The sequence below is a fragment of the Castanea sativa genome, chromosome 9, assembly GCF_040712315.1.
Source record: "Castanea sativa cultivar Marrone di Chiusa Pesio chromosome 9, ASM4071231v1".
Taxonomy (NCBI): Eukaryota; Viridiplantae; Streptophyta; class Magnoliopsida; order Fagales; family Fagaceae; genus Castanea; species Castanea sativa.
Window position 1 is genome coordinate 31,861,126 of NC_134021.1, and position 25,158 is coordinate 31,886,283.

The 25,158-nt window shown below is 37.3% G+C and overlaps 1 protein-coding gene across 1 annotated transcript; it reads right to left on the reverse strand.

The window, feature by feature from the left end:
• Positions 1-13,745: 13,745 nt before the first annotated feature.
• On the reverse strand, positions 13,746-14,315 carry LOC142609048 (uncharacterized). The gene has a single exon (XM_075780689.1). It carries the CDS (start codon positions 14,313-14,315, stop codon positions 13,746-13,748), a length of 570 nt encoding a protein of 189 aa, XP_075636804.1.
• Positions 14,316-25,158: the final 10,843 nt, after the last annotated feature.

Below are 25,158 nucleotides of genomic sequence, written 5' to 3' on the forward strand. Positions count from 1 at the left end.
TCATTCTCCCTTTGAAAAACTGATTGAGAGACCACACATCTTGGGCGTAAAGTGGAATTGGAGTGAAGATTAAAAGTGTTCCCAAGTGCTTCTAATCTTTGTTTTGAATTTCTCCACACCAAGGTACGCTATCTTATTCTTAAATTCTGAAATTTACTTTGTGCACGTTATCAATCATGAATGAAATAGATCCTAGTTCGTTGCTTTCGCTGTGGGTTTTGCATGAGATGCAAAACCAGAATTTTTCCTTCACGTTAAAGGTGACACAAGTTGCACAAGTGTTGAGCAATGTTTGTTCATGCAAATTGTGACCAGAGACAAAATTTGCCCTAGTTCATCTTTCTTGTAAAGAAGCTGCTGTGTTTGTGCACCGTAGGGTTTTGTGACCGAGGAGCTTCTTGAACTTCATCGTGTGATAAACTAAAGAACTTTGAAGACATCAATCTTCTCTAGTTGGTGATTGGAGTTGCGTACTAGGATTTGCACAATTGATTAGTCACGTACTGGGAGCCATGCATTGAAAGAAGAGATTGTCACTATAGAACAAGTCCAATTGGGTATTGGGGTAAGGGTTCAACTATTGGTTGGTATAAGGTACTGAGATTCCTTTACTTGTAATTGCTTGTTATGATAATAGTGAATTCTCGAGAGTGGTGACCTTAAAGTCACCCGGTGGGGTTTTTGTCTTGAAGGTTTTCCCCATTCGTAAACAAATCACCATGTCAATTTATTTTTCACTTCATACTTTAGTTAATTGGTGATTTGTTTGTGCTATTATGCGTTTGCATGTTAATTTGATTAATTAATAAACTTGGCTAATTAATTAAATAATTCATCACAAGGGGTTAATACATTCTTGGCCTATCAAGTGGTATCAGAACAGGCACACTCTGATTAGGGTTAATTTTTATGTGTGATCCATTGACCCCTATTTTTCAGGGATGGAGGACAATCTCTTATTATAACTCCATTGTTTGATGGTACTAACTATGCATACTGGAAAGTACGCATGAGAGCTTTCTTACAGTCTCTAGATAAGAAGGTGTGGCAAGCTGTAAAGATTGGCTGGACTAAGCCAAAGGAAGTATCGGCCGATTGGGATAATGCTAAGATCAAGGCAACAAACTTCAACATCAGGGCGACAAACTTCAACATGAAGGCATTGAATGCTTTATTTAGTGTAGTCACTAATGAGGAGTTCAAGAAGATATCCTCCACTGAAACTGCTAAGAAAGCATGGACCATCCTTCAGACAACCTATGAGGGAACCAAGGCTGTCAAGGATTCGAAACTTCAGATGCTCACTATAAGCTCCAAAGAGATTAAGATAGAAGAGGATGAGTCATTTGATGAGTTCTATGCCAAGCTCAAGGACATAGTGAACTCAGCTTTTAATCTTGGGGAATCCATTCCTGAACAAAAAATTGTGAGAAAGGTACTCAGATCTCTACCTGAGAGACTCCATGTCAAGATCACTGCCATTGAGGAGTCAAAGGATATTGATAAAATTCCTTTGACAGAACTTGTTGGAAACTTGCAAACCTATGAGTTGGGTTTGACAAGGATCGGGAAATCGAGTAAGAGCAAGAGCATGGCATTGAAGGCCAAGAGCAGTGACACTAATGAGTCTTCCGATGATGAAGATTCTAAAATGAATTCCTAAATCACCCAGCAGTTCAAGAAGTTCATGAAGAATGCCAATGCAAAGGGCTTCGACAAGGACCATAGGCAATCCAGTTCTTCTCGGTTCAAGAGCCAAGACAAAGGAAAGAAGGATGCAAGGGATGGCGGTTAGTACATTTTTCCCTTAGGACCCAAGTGCTTTGGGTGTCAAGGCTCTGGACATATGTAATAGGAGTGCCCCACATATCTCAAGACCATTAGGAAGAGCAAGACACTTACTACTACATTAAGCGACACCGAACCTGAGGATGATTCCGAAAATGAGGATGACAAAATCTTGAATGCCTTCACTGCCATTGTCAATCCTATTGAAGGGATTGTAGAAGATATGGAAGAAGAAGAAAACTTGGTGGAGTCAAAATTTGAGAAGATAGATGAGCAAGATGACATCCACATTGCATATGCAAAGCTATACAAGGTCTTAAAGAAACATGAGAAGTTGTATAGGTTGACCACCAAGAAGCTCAGTGATGTGGAGATGAACATGAAGAACTCTCCACAAAATTTGATGAAGCCAATCAGACTATAGGAGCACTGAGGTTTGAGAACAACTTCCTGGCTGAGAAGACCAAGAAGCTTGAGGAAAAACTGTTCCAAGTCAGAGCTCAGCTGGAAAGGACTTTAAGCGCTAAGCTTGATGAGATGCTCAGTCTTTAGAAATCTGCTTCTGATCGAACAGGTTAAGGGTATGATATCTCTTCCTCTAATATTTCTTCTATTAGTACTACCGTTTTTGTTCCTCCTAGTAATAATGTTGATATTGAGAACACTAATGTCAAAACTGATGTAGCTAATAAGTACATAGACAAGGGTAAATCTATCTTAGGAGCACCCCTTAAGCAGGATAAGTAAGAAGCTAAAAACCCTAGGGCTAAGAAGGCTAACTCTTAAAAGCCTAAACAGAAGAAGCAGCTTCTCTGTCATCACTATGGAGTAGCCAATCATACTCAACCTAATTGCTATAAGTGGTTAGCCACTCAACAGAGCAATGGCATGATCGCATCGAAAAACTAGAATCAGTTTCCATCCTTTTTTGCTCTTCTTGGAGATCTTCTTAAAGCCCTCATGTTCCTTTCGAACTTGAACGATTTTAATTCTTCCCCCTTACCACTAGTTCAAGGCTTTGCTAAACGGAAATGTTCTTCCAAGGTGTGGAAGGAAAAGGGCTCCAAGTGATTCTGTCATTTTTCCTCTCTCTCCCCTTCTTGTTTTTGGTTTTGCATTACTTTTGTGCTTTGCTTTACTGTTTTGAGCCAATCTAGTTTTATGCATTGCTTTGTTTTGTTTAACATGTTTTTGTTTGCTTATTTTTAGTTTTGCTTTATTTTGTTTTCATAAAATAAAAAAAATTGAAAAATTGAAAAATACAAAAATAGTGTGTTTGTGTACATTGATAGTTGTGTACCTTGGATGGCCAATGAAACAAAATTTTCTAAACTTTGTATCTCTTGTAGCTTAGATGAGCATCTCTATGCACAACTAAGCAAGTGAGTTTTGTGGCTCTTTGCTTGTGATGAGTAAGGTTAAGTGTCTTTTATTTAACACTCGTATCACTTTTTTTGATGGAAAGGACTAAAAAATCCTAAGACAAAGACATAAAACCATCTCACCACTATTGCCCGGCAATCATGAAATGACATCTGTATGCTTCGGCATAGTAATAGTGCAATGTTAAAAAGCTTAACATAATTGGGTATTTCTTTTCTCTCTCTTGTATGCCTATGCATGATATGCTTAATAAAAGAAAAATATGCAAAAAAAAAAAAAAGATTAAAATGCTTTATACATGATTGCAAGCGTGTATTCTGGAAGATGTAGGAGTTATAGGATGTACCTCGAAGGTGATTGTTCCCATCAAACAGTTATGATTGTCTGTGAGTTAAACTGATTTACTCATATCTCAAATCGTCATAACATAGAGACATTTATGCAATCTTGCAATGCTTCTCACACACAACACGCAATATTCTTTGCTACTTTTGATACATGTGCCGGTACAATGTGATTTGGCCATCACAAGGTTTACATGTGTTAATGTGTGCTCACTAAACTGTCTTGACTTGTTTTTGAAATATAAAATTGGTTAGACTTGTTTAGTATGTGTGTGTGTGTTTTGGGATCTATATGCTTAATAATTTTTGTTGAGAGATGTTTTTGAGAGATCAAAATGTTGTTTGGATCCTTGGTTGAGTTGCGTGTTTGATTGCATTCATATTTGTGTTTTTCTCCTCTTTGAAAAACTATTTTTAAGCAATCTTGACAGCTCCTTGATACCTCTCAACACCTAGCTTATTAATCGAGTTCCTTAGCTTTTTCTTATTGCAATCTTGATAGCTCCTCAATCCATCGAGAAAGTTCCTATCTCCTTGATAGCTTTTCGATAGCTCCTCGATCCATCGAGCTTGTTTAGCTATGGACACCTTTAGACACCTGCTTGATAACTGCATCTGTCAACCCTTTTAAAGCTTGACACCTCTCAACTCCTCTTGATCTATCAAGAATTCCTGAGCTTCTATATATAGGACCAACGCGATTCAGACTTCATTTCTCTTGATCTCTCTCGATTCCTTTCGCCTCTTCACCTCCCAAAACCTCTATTTCTCACACCAAACCTCTTCCTCAAGGTTTCTTTGACCTTAATCAAGTTTTCATCACTTGCTAAGTGTCTGAATCCCTCATATTCATGCATTTCATGATTTTCAACCTAAGTTTTTGGGATTATTGAAAATTTTGGGGTTTTTTTAAAATCAAAGAGGTTTTTGCAAAATTTATGGGATGGGTTTTAAAGATTTGATCTTAAAACCTTCATACATTCTCATGTGCATTATAACTATATTTTCATGCATTTAGATGTGTGTTATATATGTTATCTATTTGTGTGCTGGTAGGATTGGATTGGGCTGAGCCCATGATGCTTTCTGTATTGCATGTCACATGTTCATGTATTCCCATGCACACGTTCTTTTTTTTCAATATATTTGGATATATTTGAACTGCTTGGGATTTTTTTGATTGCCTCTTTTTCCCTCTCTCTCTTCTATTTGCATTAATCTGCTTCTATGGCACCTAACGTAAATCTATTCCATCCTGGAGCCCTCTACATTTCGGGGCATCCACTTCTTTTGACCATACTCCCTCTCATATTCGGTTCTATGATGATAAAGCCTACAAGGACTTTTCGGCAAACTTTCTAGACGAGGCATTCATTCAGAATGGCAAGTCATTCTGTTTGACTTCTCTGACACTGACTTACCCACTGTCATTCATAGTAGGGGTTGGGAATCACTGTGTGATGTCTCGGTCAAATGTCCATCCATGCTGATCTAGGAGTTCTATTCCAACATGCATGGATTCGATTATTCAGTACCTTAGTTTTCCACTCGCGATCAAGGTACGCGCATCGTGGTCACTCCGGATATTGTATCCGAAGTGCTCTATGTCCCTAGGATATCGCATCCTAACTACCCTAGTTGTGAGCATCTTAAGACCGTGTCTAAAGACGAGCTTATATCAGCTTTTTGTGAGCATCCTTTAGACTGGGGAGAGCATCAGTTCACTTACTGTTCAGGCTTTACTAAAGGCCCTCAGTATTTGAACATGGTTATGACTTTTTTTCTTCATCCCCTATCTCACTATAACTCTATCACAGATCCCCGTGTTGGGTTTTTGCTTTCCCTTCTTAAGCATCTTAGTATAGATTTTCCTTCCCACTTCATTCTCTCTATCATAGATGTGTATAGGGATACGACAACCCGTAGTAAGCTCATCTTTCCTTCTGATATCACGAGGATTTTACGCCATTTCTCTGTTCCCTTTCCCGCGTCCAACCACTTCCATGTTATATGTGCCATAGATGCCACTACCATCAAACGGAGCAAGGAGCAGCTACATTCGAGACGGTCCGAATCGTCTATTCCTCCAACTCCTTCAGCTCTATCCACATTCGCTCCCTCTTCTTCTATGAGCGATGTGACTCTCAAGGACATTATGACCCAACTTTAGTGCATGGATGTTCACCTTGACACTCTTAGTGATGAGTTGTGTCAGGTGAACACCCATGTTGGTCATATTGCATGATGGCAGGCGGTCATGGGTGGCTTTGTTGCGTCTCCTCCACCTACTCTAAAGGCTTCTAAGGATGAGACTTATGTTGATGATGCTACTGCTTCCGATGATGAGGATGATGGCGATTCTAGCTCTTCTAGTACTGATGAGATGTCTACTTGATACTCTTACCCTTTGTCACTCTTGACAAAAAGGGGGAGGAGTTTTGGACATGAGAGTAGTCATACTCATAGGGGGAGGGTTAGTATAGGAGATTTTTGTGAAGGGGAATGTTGATTTTGACGGATGTAGTGAGAATTTCATGTATCTTTTTTCTTTCTCTCTATTTTTAGATATATTGTTCATGTGCCCTGGATCTTGTGATCATATTGTGATAGCAAACCTTTTACTTGTTGATATATACACATTGTGAGGTTCTTATTACAGTTCTTTCACCTACCTTTCCATATGCTGTTTCTTTTCTATCTTTATGCACATGCTTTTTATATATTGTATGCAATATTTTATTTCTGTTTCGTACAATGATGCCTTAATGAGTTTTGTTTAAGTGTCTCAGAAATACAGGTTGTTAAAGTCTTCCTTGCCATGAACTCTCTTCTTGCAAATTTTTCAAGAGTTTATGTTAGGATAGATTTTATTGTACTAAAAAAGTGAGTATGAGTTGAGTGATTTATGACTTCTCTCATATGTTCATCCGTTTGTTGTGGTTTTGTCACAGATTGCCAAAAGGGGAGATTGTTAGGACATATGTGATTCATGTTAGGAACATATGTCACTATTTTATGTAATTGGCTAATCCTTTGACAAAACGCACTTTACTTGTAATTAGGTAGATCTAGGATGTGTTTAATACTTCAAGAAACCTTGTTTCAAGTCTAAGTATTGAAACCATACAAGTCTGTCCATGATTCAAGTGTGAAAAGTATTGTTCATTAAAGCTCAACAGCTAGCTCGATGGCTAGTATCTATCGAGCATTAAAAGAATTATTTCAGCTCGTGGCTCGACAGCTGCTCGACAACTAGGGTATTTGTCGAGGTTTATGAAACTCAAAATTTCTGGTCTGTTTTTCATGCAATCCGTGATTGTATGTTTGGGCTTCTTTTCTCACAATCCTAGACGTATAAAAGGATTATTTTTAGGGCCGTCAAAGATGACACAAGTTGCACAAGTGTTGAGCAAAGTTTGTTCATGCAAATTATGACTAGAGACGGAAGTTGCCCTAGTTCATCTTTCTTGTGAAGAAGCTGTTGTGTTTGTGCACCATAGGGTTTTGTGACCAAGGAGCTTCTCAATCTTCATCATGTAATGAACTAAAGAACTTTGCAGCCAACAATCTTCTCTAGTTGGTGATTGAAGTTTACGTACTAGGATCTGCGCAATTGGTTAATCACTACAGAACAAGTCCAATTGGGTATTGGGGTAAGGGTTCAACTGTAGGTTGGTATAAGGTACTGGTATTCCTTTACTTGTAACTGCTTGTTATGATAATAGTGAATTCTCAAGAGTGGTGACCTTAAAATCACCCTGTGGGATTTTTGCCTCGAAGGTTTTCCCTATTCGTAAACAAATCACCGTGTCAATTTATTTTCCGCTGCATACTTTAGTTAATTGGTGATTTGTTTATGCTACCATGTGTTTGTATGTTAATTTGATCAATTAATGAACTTGAATAATTAATCAATTAATTCATCACAAGGGGTCAATACATTCTTAGCCTATCAGCCTCATTACGAGGTGGTGGGACACTACCCACACCTTTCACATCGCCAAGTGGGAAATTACGATATCTCCCTACAAATTCTACTATTTGACCAGACTTAGCTTCGAGGTGGCCATCATCAGCTTTGATGGCGTATTGGGTGTGCAATTGGGTATTGACATGTTGGGGAGGAAGTATTCTATTGAAACCATTCACTACTTCAACTTGGTGTCGGATTACATGTTCCTCCCATAAAGGACCACGGAATAATGTGTCCACGTGGCTAGGGCTTTCCTTCTCCACTTAATGGGGACCTATTTCTTTGCCAATGGTGAGCAAACAGTATCTTTAAGGTGGCTAACCCTCTTCTAGGACTTAGGGGAGGCACAGAGGGCCAACTGGGTGCAAGCATGTCTTACTTATCTTTACTCCACCCTCAATACTCTAAGCCGGCACACTTTGCGGTAGCTTGTGGGGCCTTGGAAGCTCCTTGAGGTTAGTTCTCTTTTCATCCTTTGCACTTTTATTTGTAGCTTGTAGTCTTGCAAACTGCATTGCCTTAAAAACTGTCATCTTACACCTGTTGTCTTGCATCTGCCATCTTGGAAACTGTCATCCTATATCAAACCTGTGCTTTGAGCTTCTTTTTTGTAGAGCAGTGGGTGGTTAGGTATGGTCTCATAACTTTAGGCACTAACCTAATCCTAAAGAACTTCCACCAAGTGAAGGCACCTCTTGTGGGGTTGACTTTGGATGAGGTAATTTTAAGAATTATAGTAATTCATGCTTTTTCATGTATTTTCTTTAGAATGTTCCCCTCCTAACCTTGTGTCTTTATAGGTGAACTAGACACCATAGGCCAGCCAGCCCCTTCCTACTTCTTGAGACTTGGAGCCTGCTGCTCTTATTGCTTCAGAAATCACCCGACCTTTTGAAGGGGAAGGCTTAAGGGCCTATACTTGGAAGAGAGAGTATGGTGCTAGTTGGTGGGTAGGGATGACCTACAGATTCTGAGGGACCCTCCTAAGTTCATGGTTGCCCCACATTCCATGACTGATGCTGAGTATAATTCATGAGGGTGCGATATTTCCTATGCCAAATAGCTTCTTGAAGGGTTGGACTATAAGGAATTCAACCTCACTCACATCATGCCTTCACTCATAGTTCAAATATATGTTCAAACTCTTGCTTTTAATTTCTTTCTTCTTTCTTGGGCTTGTCATGACTACTAATGTGGGGAATCATAATAGTGGGAACCTACTGTTGGTGAGTCCATAGATCCTCCACATATCCCTTGGATGGTTTATGCCTATGGAGCAAATGGCTTTGCTCAAAAATGTGTTGTGCCTCGTAACCCTAAGTTTTTCCTTCCCATAGTTCTCTTTTTTTCTCTTTCTGTCCAATTTTTTCTTCTTAATTCAGTCACTATCCCTTCTATCTTCAAATTGTAGCCCACTATCCAAGAGCAAAAGGAGTTGGTATGGCTGACCGAAAATCTTAAGTTGGAGGTGAGCGACTACTCGAAGGAGCTATATGGTCCTGGAGAAGTGACCCACCTGGGCGGTGGTGGTGATGATGGTGGTGGTGGTGGCAAGGAGGAGGACTCGAAGGCAACTCCTAGCTACCAACCAAGGAAAAGGCGGTACCGTTGATTACTTACGGTCATAGCATACACACACACACAACACACATATTTTTTTTTTCTTTTTTTTTTTTCAATATTTTTCATTTCCCTTAGCAAACTTTTGGATTAAGTTTAAGACAAAGGATTGTATTAAGGAAATCTTTTACATTTATTCTTTTGATTGGAACTTAGCACTTAATTTACAAGATAATGATAAATTGTATGTTTCTATACAACTCTGCTTCTTTGATGCATGCAATCTTTTGCTTGGAATATGTCTTGGATGATTCTTTAGGTCACAAGAACCCTAGGAATGGGTAGGAGTGGAAAAACTCTGCTCAAAACAGGGAAACATGGGCTTTTACCAAGCGCCTTGTGTACGTGGAGCTGATTCTGCGTACGCAGCTTTGACTTTGCATATGCAGGGTTGACTTTGCACACGTGGGCCACAAATCAAAAAAACCCTAGCTGACTTACTTAGGTATAAAAGTAGCCATTTTGGTCCAAAACCCTAACCAAAGTATTTCCAACCCAAAGAACACTTTTTTAAGGTCCCCTAATGGCAAAAACTCTCATCTTGATGTCTCCACTTGGATTAGGAAACTTGGTACCGATTTCAAGGAATTTGTTGCTCACTGTGGCCTTTCTTGCATCTTTCCTTACTATCAAATTAGGGTGGATTAGCCAATTCTTTGTGCTACTCCCAATTATTGGGTTCCTTCTTGGCATATGTTTAGTCTCAATGAAATAGAATTGTGCAAAAAATTTGAGGAATTTGCTACTATCATGGGTGAACCAGAGATTGATGATCTCATCTTTCCTACCATGGGTGGAGATCTTCCCTTGTTACTTTAAGTTGTATTGGGTGTCCTTGAATCCATAATCAATAGGTGGTGTGTTTTTGGCAAACTCAACCTTAGGTTGGTCTTTAATTACTTTTTCGTGTTTGAGCCTTCTCAAGGGTGAGAGGCCATGATCATACTACCTTCATGCGTTTTGCTTATGTGCCTTTGAAAGGTATTTCTTGGTTCAACAGTCATATTGTGTGCACCTTCAGATGTGTATAGTGGCTTATAAGCTAAAGAGGTGTAATCTAGTGGGTTTGATCTTGGCGGAAACTCTCAATAGCTTGAATGCATTTCAAAGGAGGGAAGTAAGCTTCTTCATGGGAAGTCCTCTTCTTCTTCAGGTATGATCCCTAACTTTTGCCTAGGTTCTCATCCTAGTGGTATCCCTCTAATTTTGCATGGATTGCCTTGCGATTTCCAACCCATCGAGGCAACTTATATCGTCTTTCATCTCTATTTTTTTTTGCTCATGCTCTTCACTCTTTTTTTTTTTCTTCTCTTTTTTTTTTCTTTCTTTTATCCCTCTCTTCTCTTCCCTTTCCTTTTTTTTTTTTTTTTTTTTTTTCCAGATATGGCTACAAGAGAGGCTTTAGTTGCTTCACCCTCCTACTGTGCCCCTCAACACCTATCTTCCTAGGAATCCTAGGGACTGCTGACTTCGAGATGTCTTGGGATTTGAATCATACATGGAGTTCATGGGTTGTTTCAAGGAGACTGACTTTCAATGGGTTGTGGAATGGTGGCACATCTCAAGCATGGTCCACAATTGCTTCAAAGACTGTTGTGTGACTCTAGCTAGGCTTCGTTGCTATTCTTACTACTCCACTTGTTGTATCTCAAGGTAATTTGGAGAGCGTTAAGGAGCTCCTGATGATGAGGGTGCCTTCCACACTGCGGTGTTCACCAATAGGATCTTGTTCAGGATTAGTGAAGCTTAGCCACACCGTAGGATGACAGAAGACATTGCTCCTCTTAAATATATCTACCCCATTGCAAGCTACAAGCAATGGTTGAAGGATGACATGAAGTGTATTCTGAAGAATGAGAAGGCTCTCATGAAGACTAGCAAGAAGATAAGAACTAAGTGACCAACTTTGAACGGCCCCATGTTTTAACTTTTTATCACTTTTACGATTCTCATGTTTTTGTTTTTGAATTTAATAAAGGATTGGAATGTTCCAAATCCCTTATGAAAACAAACTTATTATCTTTTAATTTAAGCAATGAAAGAATTTTGCTTTTTTTATTATCTTTGCTTATTGTTATCTCATTTATTCATTTTTCTATTCTTTTTCCTTTGACATGTAATTTTTGCCCATGATGTCCTTTAAGGAATTTTTGCCATGCCCATGGTTTTTTCCCCTAACTTTTGTCTAGATCGCCCTTTTGGGTTTTCAATCTAACAAGGATATTTTGCCTAGGTTGCCCTTTTAGGTTTTCAACCTAGCAAGCTTTTTTTTTTTTTTTTTTCTCTTTTAAATGTGGTATTTCCGGAGTTTGTCCATGTTAATGGGGCAAAACATCTCTTTCCCATCCAAAATTGTGATTCTTGTAGCACCTCCAGACATGATCTTCTTAATGATAAAAGTCCCATACCATCTACGCTTCATTTTCCCTCTTGGATCAAAAGCCTCATCTCTATTTAGGGCCAAGTCTCATTCTTTAAGGTTTCTTGGTTTCACTTTCTTGTTGAATGCCCTAACAATCCTTTTTTGGTACCCTTGTGCATGGTATTGTGCCCTAGCTCTCTTCTCATCGATAAAAGCCAACTGTTCATATCTAGCCTTAGCTGAATCCTCTTCTATAAGACCTTGGTTTCCACCAATACCCTCAAAGATTGTATTTCCACCTCAATAGGAAGTACTACCTCACTACCATAAACCAAAGAGTAAGGTGTTGCCTTAGTCGATGCGTGGATAGAGGTTTTATAACCCCACAAGGCAAATGGAAGCTTCTTGGCCCAATCCTTGAATGTCACTAGAATGTTCTTCACATTCTTATTGGCTGCTTCTACGACCCCATTAGCTTGTGGTGGATATGGTGAAGAATGTTCAATGCCATATTCTTCCATGACCCTTCAAACTTTGCCTTCAAAGTGGGAACCATTATCAAAAATGATTTCTTAGGGTGCACCAAACCGATATATGATGTTGTTCTCTAAGAACTGAGCCATATGCTTAGCGTTCAACACAAAATAGGAGGCCACCTCCACCCACTTGGTGAAATAGTCAATTGCAACTAAAATGTACTTATGCTCGCTTGAAGCCTTAGGAGCTATTCTTCCACATCTATGCCCCAAACTAAGAAAAGCCATGGAGAGGTCATGCTATACAACTCACTAGGCAGAACATGGTTCAAATTGGCGTTTGTTTGACAATCATGGAAACTTTTCACATTGTCCACGCAATCAATCTCTATCATATTCCAGTAGTATCCTATCCTTAGAATCTTCTTTGTGAAGGACATATTTTATGTAGTTGGCTAATCCTTTAACAAAACGCACTTTACTTGTATTTGGATTGATCTAGGATGTGTTTAATACTTCAAAGAACATATTTTTTAGGTCTAGTATTAAAGCCATGAAGATTGGACCAAGAAACAAGTGACGAAAAGATGTTTACTAAAGCTGGACACCTGCGAATAGCTGCTGGACACCTGGTGGATAGCTGCTCGACAGCTGCTCGACAGATGCTATCTATCGAGGTTTAATGAGGCTTGATAGATGCTATCTATCGAGGCTATCTATCGAGGTTATGGAAATCAAAATTTTCAGATCTGATTTTTGGGCCAAGCTTTTGTATTTGTGTAGGGTTTCTTTTCTCACAAACCTAGACATATATAAGGCATATTTTAAAGGCCGACACATAAGAGAATACAAGGAGAAAATATGTAAAAGGTAACCGAAGCCTTATTCTCTCAGAAAGAAGCTACTGTGTCTTTGCGCCTTAGGGTTTTGTAACCAATTGCTTCTTAATCTCCATTGTTGATGAAGTGAAGAACTTTGCAGCCAACATTCTTCTTTCTCAAGTTGGTGAGTGAGTCACGTATTGAGATTCATGCAAAGGAGTGAGTCACGTACTAGGATCCGTGCATCAAAGGGTGGCATTCATATATTGAAGAGTTCAGAGATTCTGAAGCGGTAGAAGATTTCTGTTGTGAGTTCATCTATGGGGATTGTAGAGTCTAGGGATAAAGGTTTTGTACTAGATCTGAAACGTCTCTTTACTATAGTGGATTGCTTTTCGAGAAGGTTTCCTCCCAAGTTTTTTACTATGAAACTGGTTGGTTTCATTAGTTTTCCTGGGTCATCATATCTTGTCTTATTTATTTTTCCACTGCACTTAGCTTTGACATGATATTGATGTTTATTTGTTTTAACAAGTTTTATGCATAATAAATCTAATTAACAACTTGGGTTTAAAACTTGTTAATTCTATCAACTAGGGTCTAAATTTCCCAACATTCTTGGCTAACATTCTTCCATTCATATGAAGGCCACAAATTCTTTGATGAACTTCTTCCATTACCCTCTCAACTTCTTCCTTTTTCAAGCAATGAAGGTGCACACAATCATAGGATCTTCTATAGAGTTGTCCTCCATATAGGATGTATTGAGTTGCCATCACTCTAATGGAACGACGTTCTCTCTTACCGGCATCATGATGTCATAGTACCACAAAACTTCCTCTTCTTCTATGGTAATTATTGAAGCTTTGGTCTTTTTCTGTGCACTTCCTCATAACTTTGTTCGATCTTTAAGGGTCGTGTCCATACTCCCTCTGGTATTTCAACCATGGAGGCTAAGGTAGCCAAGGCGTCTACAAACTAATTTTGAGCTCCAAGGATGATTGTGTATTCGACCTTGTCAAAGGTCTTGGTCAAGTCCTCTAAGTATTTTTGATAAGGCTTTAAGTGTTCTTCTTTCACTTTCCACAACTTTTGTGCTTGGGCTATAACCAAAGTTGAATCCCCAAAAACTTCGGCCTCTTTTACTCTCAATTTTCGAAGAGCTTCCATTTTGACCATGCAAGCCTCATATTTAGCCATGTTGTTAGTCACTTTAAAGTTCAATTTGATTGCTAAAGGTATGTGAGATCCCTCTGGAGTGATCAAGAGTACTCTTATCCCATTTCCATATTGGTTTGTAGCTCCATCAAAGTACATCTTCCATGTCCCTAACTCAACATCCAAAATGTCCACGTCTGGGAAATCTTTTTTGCCATCTTCCCCCTCTATAGGATTCTCAGTACAAAAATCTGACATGACGCTTCCCTTGATAGTTTTTCTAGCCACATACTTCAAATTGAATTTTGCCAATAAGATCAACCATCTTGACAATCTTCCACTCAAAGCAGGCTTCTCAAAGAGATATTTTAATGGGCCCATTCTAGCCATCACCCATATTTGGAAGGGTAAAACGATGTGCCTCAATTTCTGTATAGCCTAAACAAGTGCGAAGTATGACTTTTCTATGGGAGTGTACCTAGTCTCGTAATAATGGAATCTCTTGCTCAAGTAGTAAATGGTCTCTTCATTCTTTTCATCATCTTCTTGTGCAAGCATACTTCCAACTACATCCCCTATGATGGAGAGGTATAGGAGTAATGGTTTCCCATGTTATGGAGGCATTAGGATAGGTGGGTGAAGGAGATATTCCTTGATAAGTTCAAGGGCTTTTTGGCACTCATTATTCCATGTGTGTGGTTCATTTTTCCTTAGGAGTTTAAAGATGGGCTCACAAGTGGATGTGAGTTTGGCAATAAATCGACTAATTTATTGTAGTCGACCCAAAAAATCCCTAATCTCTTTCTCACTTTTAGGTGGATGGATCTCTAATATGGCTTTGATATTAGACGGGTCAACTTCTATCTCTCTATCACTCACTAGGAACCCTAACAATTTTCCAACGATTACTCCAAACGTGCATTTTTGTGGGTTTAATCTCAATTTATATTCTTTAATCCTCTCAAAGCACTTCCTCAAGTTCATGATGTGGCTTTCTCTCTCTTTGGACTTCACTATCATATCATCAACATACACTTCTACCTCATTGTGCATCATATCATGTAGCAAGACCGTATTGCCCTAGCATTTTTGGGGCCAAACAACATTACTGTGTAATAATAGATTCCCCATTCAATAGTGAAATTGGTTTTGATTGTATCTTTAGGAGCCATCTTGATTTGGTTGAATCCTGAAAAGCCATCCATAAAGGACATCAAGGCGCTTCCCGCCATGTTACCTACTAAGACGTCAATGTGGGGGAGGGCAAAGTCATCCTTAGGGCATGCCTTATTCAAGTCTCTAAAATCCACACACATTCTCACTTTTCCATCCTTCTTAGGTACGGGCATGACATTGGCTATCTATTTGGCTTGGTTTACGAGTTTGATGAATCCTACCTTTTGTTGTTTAGTGACTTCTTCTTTGATCTTTAAAAGCCATTTGGTCATTATTCTTCTCAATTTTTCCTTGATGGGCACCATGTGGTCATGAGTATCAATGTGATGTTAAGCTATCTCGGGGTCAATTCCAGGCATATCTTTATAGGACCATGCAAACACCTCTTGAAATTCTATGAGGAGTTCTTAAAGATCTTTCTTTTCTTTTTCGTTTAGAGTTGAGCCAATTATAATTAAGCGTTGACTTTCATCATTGCTCAAATTAATAGTTTCAAGAGTTGGTTCCATATATTCAATTATCTTTTCCAATTGTTTATTAATTTCATTTTCAAATTCAATTGAATCATTTAAGTGCATAATTTCAATGTTATGGGACCCATCAAAGTAAGCCAGATCAGATTTCATCTTATTGAAAATATTAAAAAGTACATTGGAGCTTGCATTACAAAACTTTTTTCCCCATGTTCTTAGAAGACCCAACCCAAGTCCAATTATTAATAGGCCCTATAATGGGAATGATGAGCTTGGAAGGATCACTTGGTTCTTCATTGGTGATGGTGAACACGTCCCGACTCATCTTCGTCATGGTCTTCATTGCTTCAGTACCCATGTAGTTCGCCTAATCAACCTCTCCTTTCACTTCTTTGATCACCACGATAGGCTGATCCTTAAAAGTGAGTTTTTCATTAAAAAAAAATATCTCCCAACCCAACTACACACTTCCATCTTTACCTACCCAAGGTTCGGCGAAGCCACAATAAGGGAAGTCTCCTCCTTCTTTCATGAAATTCCAATTAAGAGTGCCATGGCTTTTCTTGATTCCGTTGTAGCCTTCAAGGAACCTTAAGCCCTCTTTGGTCACTTGAGTCTTGATATTGGGGAATTCAACTACCTCTTTTCTCTCCTTTCCAAGGCCCATACTAGGCGTGTATCCCATGTTCTTCATCATTACAATCACCTCATGGCTACAATATGGGAAAAATCGGTAGCATACTTCTCATCTTTCAATCCTTAATCGACCATGCTCACAAACTCAAAGCCACTCATTTGAAGCTCACTCCCTCCTTCCTCGAGTCCATAAACCGGTGCTAGGATCTCACCATTTCCAAGTACTATGGCAATCCCTCCTTTCCATGGGATCTTCATCTTTTGGTGTAGTGAGGAAGGGATTGCCCCATTAGGGTGAACCCAAGCCCTTCCAAGAGAAGGTTGTAATTTGGGGTGATGTCCATGACATTAAATTCCACAATGGTTTCTATCAGCCTGATCTTGCAAGGAGCCTTGAAATTACCCATGACCTTCCTTAAAGTGTTGTCATATGCCCTTATAGTCAAGGGAGAAGGAATGATGGTCTCCATGTCTAGGCCAATAGTGAGAGTAGTCTTAAAAGGACAAACATTCAAGGTGGATTCATTGTCAATAAGAACCATTGGAACCTTGGAACCTATGCATTAAATGGTGATTTGCAAGGGTCTAGTGTGAGTAGCTCCTTCGGGAGGGAGATCTTCATTGGAAAAGGAAAGGAGAGGGTGTGGGGAACCTTCAACTCCCATGAAAGACAATACTTCTTGTGGTATAGTTTCTATTGGTACTTCTTTCTCATTCAAGGCATCCAAGAGGGCCTTACGGTGCTTTTGAGAGGCCAAGCAAACCCCACATGGACACATGAGCTTGGGTCTTCTTCAATTGCATCAAGACCCTATCCTCTTCTTCTTCTTTTCCTTTAGGTTCAATGGGTTTGGATCCTTCCCCTAGATCCCTACCAGGATGATCATTTTCTAAAATGGACGGCTTGTAGTATTTCCCACTCCTAGTGATATTTGCTACATTGTCTTCCAAAACTCTCATCTTTAATACATCACTCCTTTGGGAAGTATTCCCCATATCGCTATCACTTCCTTTAGGACTTCATCCTCTTCATCCCATATTCCTTAGACTTCCATGGCATTGATATTCACATTGGCGGTTTCTATCAACTTCAAGCAATCTTATTCAACTTCATCTACTTGTACCCAATTTTGATATAGAGGGGGAGCCCTATGGTAATTGGGAAAATGGTTTTTTCTAATGTTGGGTTTAGTAATGATGTTGAGATTTAGGAAGGTTCCATTATCTATGAGGTCTTGTATCTCGTGTTTGAGACGAAAGCAATTATCAGTTTTGTGGCCAGATTTTTGGTGGTAGTGGCAATATTCATTGAGATTCCAAGAGGGAGGTATGATTTAGGCATAGGTATAGGGTCTAAAGGCTTGATGAATCCCTTGGAGGATAGATTTTCATATGCTTGGGTGAGGGTCATTCCTAGGTCAGAGAACTCTCGGTGATCTTTCTTTAAGTAGGCTAGTGTTGGTCAGGGTATGATGGTGCTCACGTTTACAGGATTGGGTGCTTTAATGGTGGTCCCCCCTCCATACATCTTCTTGATTGGAGGCTTGCTTTCCCCTTTCTCCAATTGTCCGTTGTTAAGAGCATCTTCAATTCTTGTTCCACAATCACATAATTCTCCAAATGAGCTAATAGGCAATGACAAAAGCCTACTATTGTACACCAGAAGCAAGTTCTTGATAATCATATTGATTTGGTCTTTCTCATTTGGCTTATTGACCATCCTCGATGCCTTGTTGTTCCATCTAGTCATATATTCGGAAAATGTCTCCCCTATACCTTGCATGGTAGTTTCTAAATCCCTTAGAGTCACATCAATCATGGTGTTGAAGATGAATTGGTCCACAAACAACTCTACTAGCTCATTCCACACGTTAGTCTTGCTTGGATCAAGAGATTCAAGACTATAGTACCACCTTGAGGCACTTCCCGTGAGTGAGAGAGGAAATGCATGCAAAGTTTTCTTCTCTTCTAGCCCTTCCATTTCTGCAATGCTTAGGTGCCTTCTTATGTGTTGCTTTGGATCCCCAGTCCCATCAAATTTCGCGGTGAGCTTTTCAAATTGCTTGTTTCTTTCATACTCCACTTTGTCCTTTTCATCTTCCTCCTCATCATCTTGTATTTCCAATTGTGTGGATTTCTTGAGCTTAGATTCTTCCAATCTAGTGAGGCGTTCTACCATTTTCTTGAGAGCTTCTCCATGTTCATCTAAAGTCTTAAGGATCTTTTGAGCCATTAGGTCTTCCGAGGAGGTAGCCATTGTCTCTTGGGGATTTTCTTCTTCTTGGTATATGTCCTCTATCTTGATCAAGCGCCTTCCTTTCTCTCAAATCCAAATGGGAGTGGGGACGTGTTTTCTTGACTTTGGCGATCAATGATGCCTGAAAAGAAGCCCCATTTTCATTAAGTTCATGTCCCAATGAAAAGGTTCATTTTTACTCTTTAGATGTTCTTTGGAAAATTCTTTAAGTTCATTTTAATGGAGGCCCAATTACAATATCACTCACTTCCCTCTCATGGATCCTTGCCCCTTGTTCCATTGGGCTTTGGTCCGTTTATAATAAAGTTCTCATCTTACTCTCGTGGGCCTTCATTAGACTGTACTTAGGAATTTTCAACCCTTTGTATCAAACTTGGGCCTACAATGTATTTGTCACCTTTGGGCTTTTTATTTTTATTCATTATATCATCACTTTTTTTAAAATAGCCCTTTAGCTAGAATATTTTGTGGCCTTCCTTTCAAAGTCTATTAAATTCCCATAATTTTGGGCCTAGGCATACAACAAGAGACCCAAGATTAGGGAGTTTCATTTTGGCTTTACAGGATATTGAATGCTAAGTCCATAGCATACTTGTTACCTTAGGCTCAAAGTCCTCTTTTTCAAAATGGCTTTTTCCACTTGAGCTTATGATCAAGTTAAGATATACCTTTGGACTTAGGGACAAGTTTCTTATATGTGAGAACTTCTTTTCTTTTGTCCCACAACATCTTAGGGTATACAATAACTTTAGGGCCATCCCTTCCATTTTTATACCTTTGTTTGTATTTTAGGATTAGGTTAGCACATGATATATGGTTGAACAAACAAGAGATATATAAAAGGTACCCTTCATGGTAGGATTTAGGCTCTCTCTAGTGTAGGTAGGCTCCCTAAGGCTAAAAGGATAGAGAAGTAGGTCACTCATAACTAGGTCGGCTATGATCCCAAACGAGGGCCTAAGTGGACCCCATAGTGGATTGGTAGCAAACCTTTAACGTACTCAAGGCCCATTATAGGCGATGACACTTATTGTGAGTTGCTGGGATGAACTTTGAAAAATGTGGGCCTGAATGGAGCCTTCCATCTTTCCACTCATCACCAAATAAGGTTAAGGGATAAGGAGAACAAGTGATGTGTGTGCAAAACAAGTATTGAAACAATTTTAATTAAAGTTAAGATGTAGGACATATAGGAATTAAACTCACCATCCCTAGTGGAGTCGCCACTGTGGGGCGTAAGAGGGGTTTACAATGAATGGAGTTGCCACCTATTATAGGGTTTAGGGGTCATGAATATAGCGTCCTTCCGAGGAAGGACCTTTTGATCTTACTACCAGAGTTTGGGTTTAGAGTTTAGGTACACTTTTGGGAAGGTGTTAGGCACCTAAGATCGCCCAACCCTAAGGTTGGCCTCCCATCATTGTGTCATATATCTTAACCCTATTAAAAATTGTCTAAATACTTGTATTCTATACTCACAAACACTAACATGCATCTAACAAACAACATGCCATCTTTAACCCTAAACACATACTTATCCATCTCTCCAAACAAAAGAGAGTCAAACATATTGAAGAAACCCTAATCATACATCTAACAAAGCAGCAAATTAAACATGGCAGCAAGCGTATCATCAAACAAAATATATCAAGAACAAAACATTAAAGTAGGGATGTGTTAGTTCCTTAATAACTAAACCCATTCCACCCCCTTATTATATTGTAAACCTCATTTCCATATATATAAAAATCACTTCTTTCACTTAAAAAAAAAAAACTATTTTCAAAACATTTTTTAAAAAAAAGGGTAAAACTGTTTTTTTAAACTGTTTTCATAAAACTATTTTTTAAAGAAATATAAAAATGTCTTCAAATAAAAAATCTGATTTCTGAAACTGTTTTCCAAAATTGTTTTCAGAAATTGTTTTTTTAAAAAATATAAAATTGATTTCAAAAACTTTTTTTCCAAATAAAAATCTGTTTTCAAAACCAAAACTTTGTTTTTTTTTTCCTTTCAGAAAACTGTTGTTTTTAAATCTTTTTTTCTTAAAGGGGACCCGAAACTAAAAAACAATAAATAAATATTTCCAAATTTTGTTTAGAAATTGTTTAAAAAAAAAAAATTTTTGAAACCGTTTTTTTTTTTACATACAAAAGTGTGTTTTCAAAAATGTTTTCTTCAAAAAGATACATGTTTTCAAAACAAAATGTTTTCAAAAGAGTAGATGTGTTTTACCACATTGTTTTTTTTTTTTTTAAAGTGTTTTCTTTCTTCCTCAAAAAAAAAAAAAAAAAAGATTTGAAAATGTTTTTATCACATAAAAAATGCCTTTTCTCAAAATCTCACAATAAAATGTTTTCTAAGAAAAATGTGCCTTTTCAAAATAATAAAAGTCAATGTTGTAACTTTTATTTCCAATTCTTTTCTTAGAATATCTATAGTTTGAGGATTTGTGTTCAAGACTCATTCTCTTGAGTTTTTGAACACCCTATAAGTTCACATTACCCCTAACATTTCTTGGCACTAATGAGTTTCTTTTTGTCACCTTTTTGTGTGATTAAAATGAGAAAATGGTAGATAACAACAAGTTGCTATTCTTCCAACCCTCTCTTTTTATGTTGTGTTTGTTTTTGTATAGTATTTAGTACTCACATGCTAGATATATAGTAAATAATTACTCACAAGCTATTGTATAGTATACTTGTATGCTCTCTCTCTCTCTCACGTGGTACTTATGTATATATCTTACATGTTTTGATTGTATATATTTTGTAGAAGTTAATATTCACATGCTAGCTATATTTAAATATTTATTCACATGTGTGTGTATATATATATATATATATATATATATATATATGTATATGTATATGTATAGTGTTTGCAAAAACCTTTTAAAAAAAATCAAAATGTCAAGTATCCTATCTCTTCATAAAAATTAAAATAAGGTAATATCTTTAGATAGGCCTTGTGTGGTGCCTAACACCTTCCTCACATGTAACCAAACTTCTGACTCCAAGATCTTTGGTTCAAAGTCTTTTGGTTTACCTTAATTAATGAACATTTAAATTTTGGTTTAGTTAATTAAGTAACTTAAAATAAATTAGACATCTAAATGACCAATCACACCTAATACAAAACTAATAGTTGGTGGCAATTTCTAAAATAAAAATGAGAAAAAGCGACTCACACACACCCTACTCTAGATACACAAGCACACAAGAGTCTCGTCGCCAAGAACCTAATGTGCAACAAAACCCACAAAAATTGGGGGCGTCCATAATCAGGTAGAGTAGAGTTGTAATAGAGTTTTAGTTCAACTCAATTTCTCTTAGATTCAAATTTTACCTACTTATCTAATCTAAGTTTTGTAATGCAGATCATCAAAACAACAAAAAAAGATGTTAGCAAATCGCTTTGAGTTATCCGTGTTATTCCAAATTGATATCAATTATTTTTTATTATTATTATTATTTTTAATTTCTATGTTGATATCATTTTTTTTTTTTTTTTTTTTTTTTTTTTTTTGCATTCAGTCTTATTTGATTGGCACTCCTAAAAATTTTATAAGAAAAAATAGAGTTGGCACTCCTAAAAAGTTGATAAGGATAAAAATAGTGGTGTTATCTAAATAGGAGCGTGTTGCATGGTTTTTGGTCAACTTATAGCGTATATAATTTTATTGAAAAACAATAACTAAATTAATATTTTTACATTATCCAAAACATTTGGTAACTTGGTATGAACAAATAAATTTCTATCTTTTGTTTCTTATGGCCGTGTAGAAAACATTTCGTAACTCGGTATGAACAAATAACTTGTTATCTTGTATTTCTTATGGTCGCATGGTGATAAAATTTAAGTATAATTAATAATAAAATAAATTAATAATGATCAAATGAAGAATTTATATTTTAATCAAATTAAAATTTTTATCTACTTAAAAATTATAGGAGAGGAAGATAAGAACAAAATATTAAATCTATTTTTTTTTTCAAATCTAAAAAATATGGACAAATAACATTGCTATTTTGTTGTTTTGTTTTGTTTTTTTTATGACTGATTAGTAATATAATTTAAGCAAAAATACATATAAATTAATAATCTATTTTTTTAAATCTAAAAAAATTATGTGATTTAAGGCAGTCACTTGGCATAACTACAGCTTCTAAGCTCAATTTTTATTATATAGTATGTGAAATGATTTATGGTTGAAGTTGAAGCCTTTTCCCTAAGAGTTGCTGTCTAAAAAGAGTACTTCTAAGAAAAAAATTTATGGGAGAAAGATCCCAAATATAGATTAAACAAAAATCATCTATGTTATGAAATAGCTCGAGCCAGCAAGGTCTCCACCATAGGTGATGGGTTATCAAGTAAAACATAGTTAATAATTTGAGTGGTGCCTATTTTAGTGACTGCATCAGTATACTAATTTGTTTCCCTGAAGATGTGTTGGATTGTTGAGTTAGGGAAAATCTTTAGAAGACTCTTTTAATCATCAATAAAGGGTTCCATTATCAAATAGTTAATAAAGGGATTATTAAGTAGGTGCACTAATTTCTGCATCCATCCATTTACACTATGATAGATTTAAGGTGAAAACACTATTTTAGTCCCTATATTTTTGAGTCACAATCAATTTGCAATCAATTTGGTTCCTACCATTAACTCACTGATGAAAAATGCCTACGTGGCAAATGATTTGCACAGTTTGCACAATTCAAATTGAAGTGACTTATAAATAATAAATAATAAATAATTTTAATTGAAATAATAAAAATGCTCGTATAAAAAAAATGCCATGTCAACGTCAGAATTTTAAAAAAATAAAAAATAATTTTTATTTTCTTTTCTTTTCTCTGTCGTTCTTGTAGTTTCTTGACAAGCAAACACAGCAAAACTTTTTTTTTTCCCTCTCACCAAAATCACACCCCAAAAATTTTCATCAAACCCAACAATGCTCATTCTCACTTGATGATCCCTTTACACTCATATACACAAATTCACAAACACAATGAACATTTTTAGAATTTTCTTCCATACATAATTGTTCACCTATTCATAATCGTAGCAACACACATCCTTTTTGGATCCTTTGTGTTACCAGCAACCAAAAGTAACATCATCAAACTAAAACCATCAAAGAGAAGTCTCAATTATTTTCTGAATACACTTTCATTTTCTTAGCAACCAAAATGAAAAAGAATATATAATAAATATCACAAAGACATTTCAACAAATACAAGAGTTTCAGTGCAGTAAAACTTAGGCAGAATGAAAATAAGAACAAAATGAATTGAAACTATAACATAAAGCCAGTAAGTAGTAGAAGATGAATTTTTGTTTTTCCCACTACATTTTCCTCTTTGTTTTTCTTGAGAACCAAACAGAAAACAAACGAAAATATTGCAGATTGGAACTTTACTACCCACTTCAACAACCCACCCTTAATAATGTTCTCCACTGCGCAATCGTAAGCAGGAATCCCAACCCAAATTGACCGTTATCTCCCCCCTCCATCTGCCAATAAAACCATCAAGGGGTTATATCGATTTGCCCAAACATGCTCACTAATTCAAGGGTTGAAGAAAGCCATTTCCATGATGTTGCCATCCACCGAACATGGTTATGCCTTTTGCGAACCATTGTCATGTCGTCACCATCCATTATGGACTCTCTCCCCCTCTTTAAGTACAACCCAGATTTGGGTTTTGTGTTGTTGACATAATAGATTGATTAGACATAGATCCACTCCAAGGACCCCAAAAGAAAATCTCATCCATTGACTGCATCCAATCTCCACCACACCTCTCTCATCCAATTTCTTGCCTAAGCTCTCATGCATACTTTCCAATATGCATAGTTAGTTCCATCAAATAAAGGAGGTATAATAAGTGACTGTCCTCTATCCATGACAAACAGGGGTCAATGGATCTCATAGCAAAGATTAAACCCTAATCAGAGTGTGTCTACTCTGATACCACTTAATAGGCCAAAAATGTATTGATCCATTGTGATGAATTAACCAATTAATTAGCTAAGTAAATTAATTAAGTTCAATTACATGCAATGAGCGTGGCAACACAAAAAAATCACCAAATAACTAAATATGCAGCAGAAATTAAATGACATAGTGCTTTGTTTACGAATGGGGAAAACCTACATGGCAAAAACCCCACTGGGTGATTTTAAGGTCACCACTCTCGAAAATCCACTATTATCAAAACAAGAGGTTACAAGTAAAGGAATTCTAGTACCTTATACCAACCTACAATTGAACCCTTACCCCAAACCCAATTGGACTTGTTCTGTGTGACAATCTCTCCTTGTATTGTCCGACTCCTACTACATGACTAACCAATAAATGCGCGGATCCTAGTACGCAACTTGATCACCAACTTCAGAAGGATGTTGGCTGCAAAGTTCTTCTGTTCATCAACTGATGAAAATCACGAAATTGCTTGGTCACAAAACCCTACGGTGTACAAACACAACAACTTCTTCAAGAAATAGGGCAAACTAGGTTTTTTGGTCACACTTAAGGAATTATGCTTTTGTGCAATTGTGCTCTTGGCTATGCAACCTGATACGACCTTTAAAATAATCTTTATATATGTTTAGGGTTGTGAGAGAAGAAAGCCCAAACATATACTCACAGATTGGATGAAAAACAGTCTAGAAAAACTAAGTT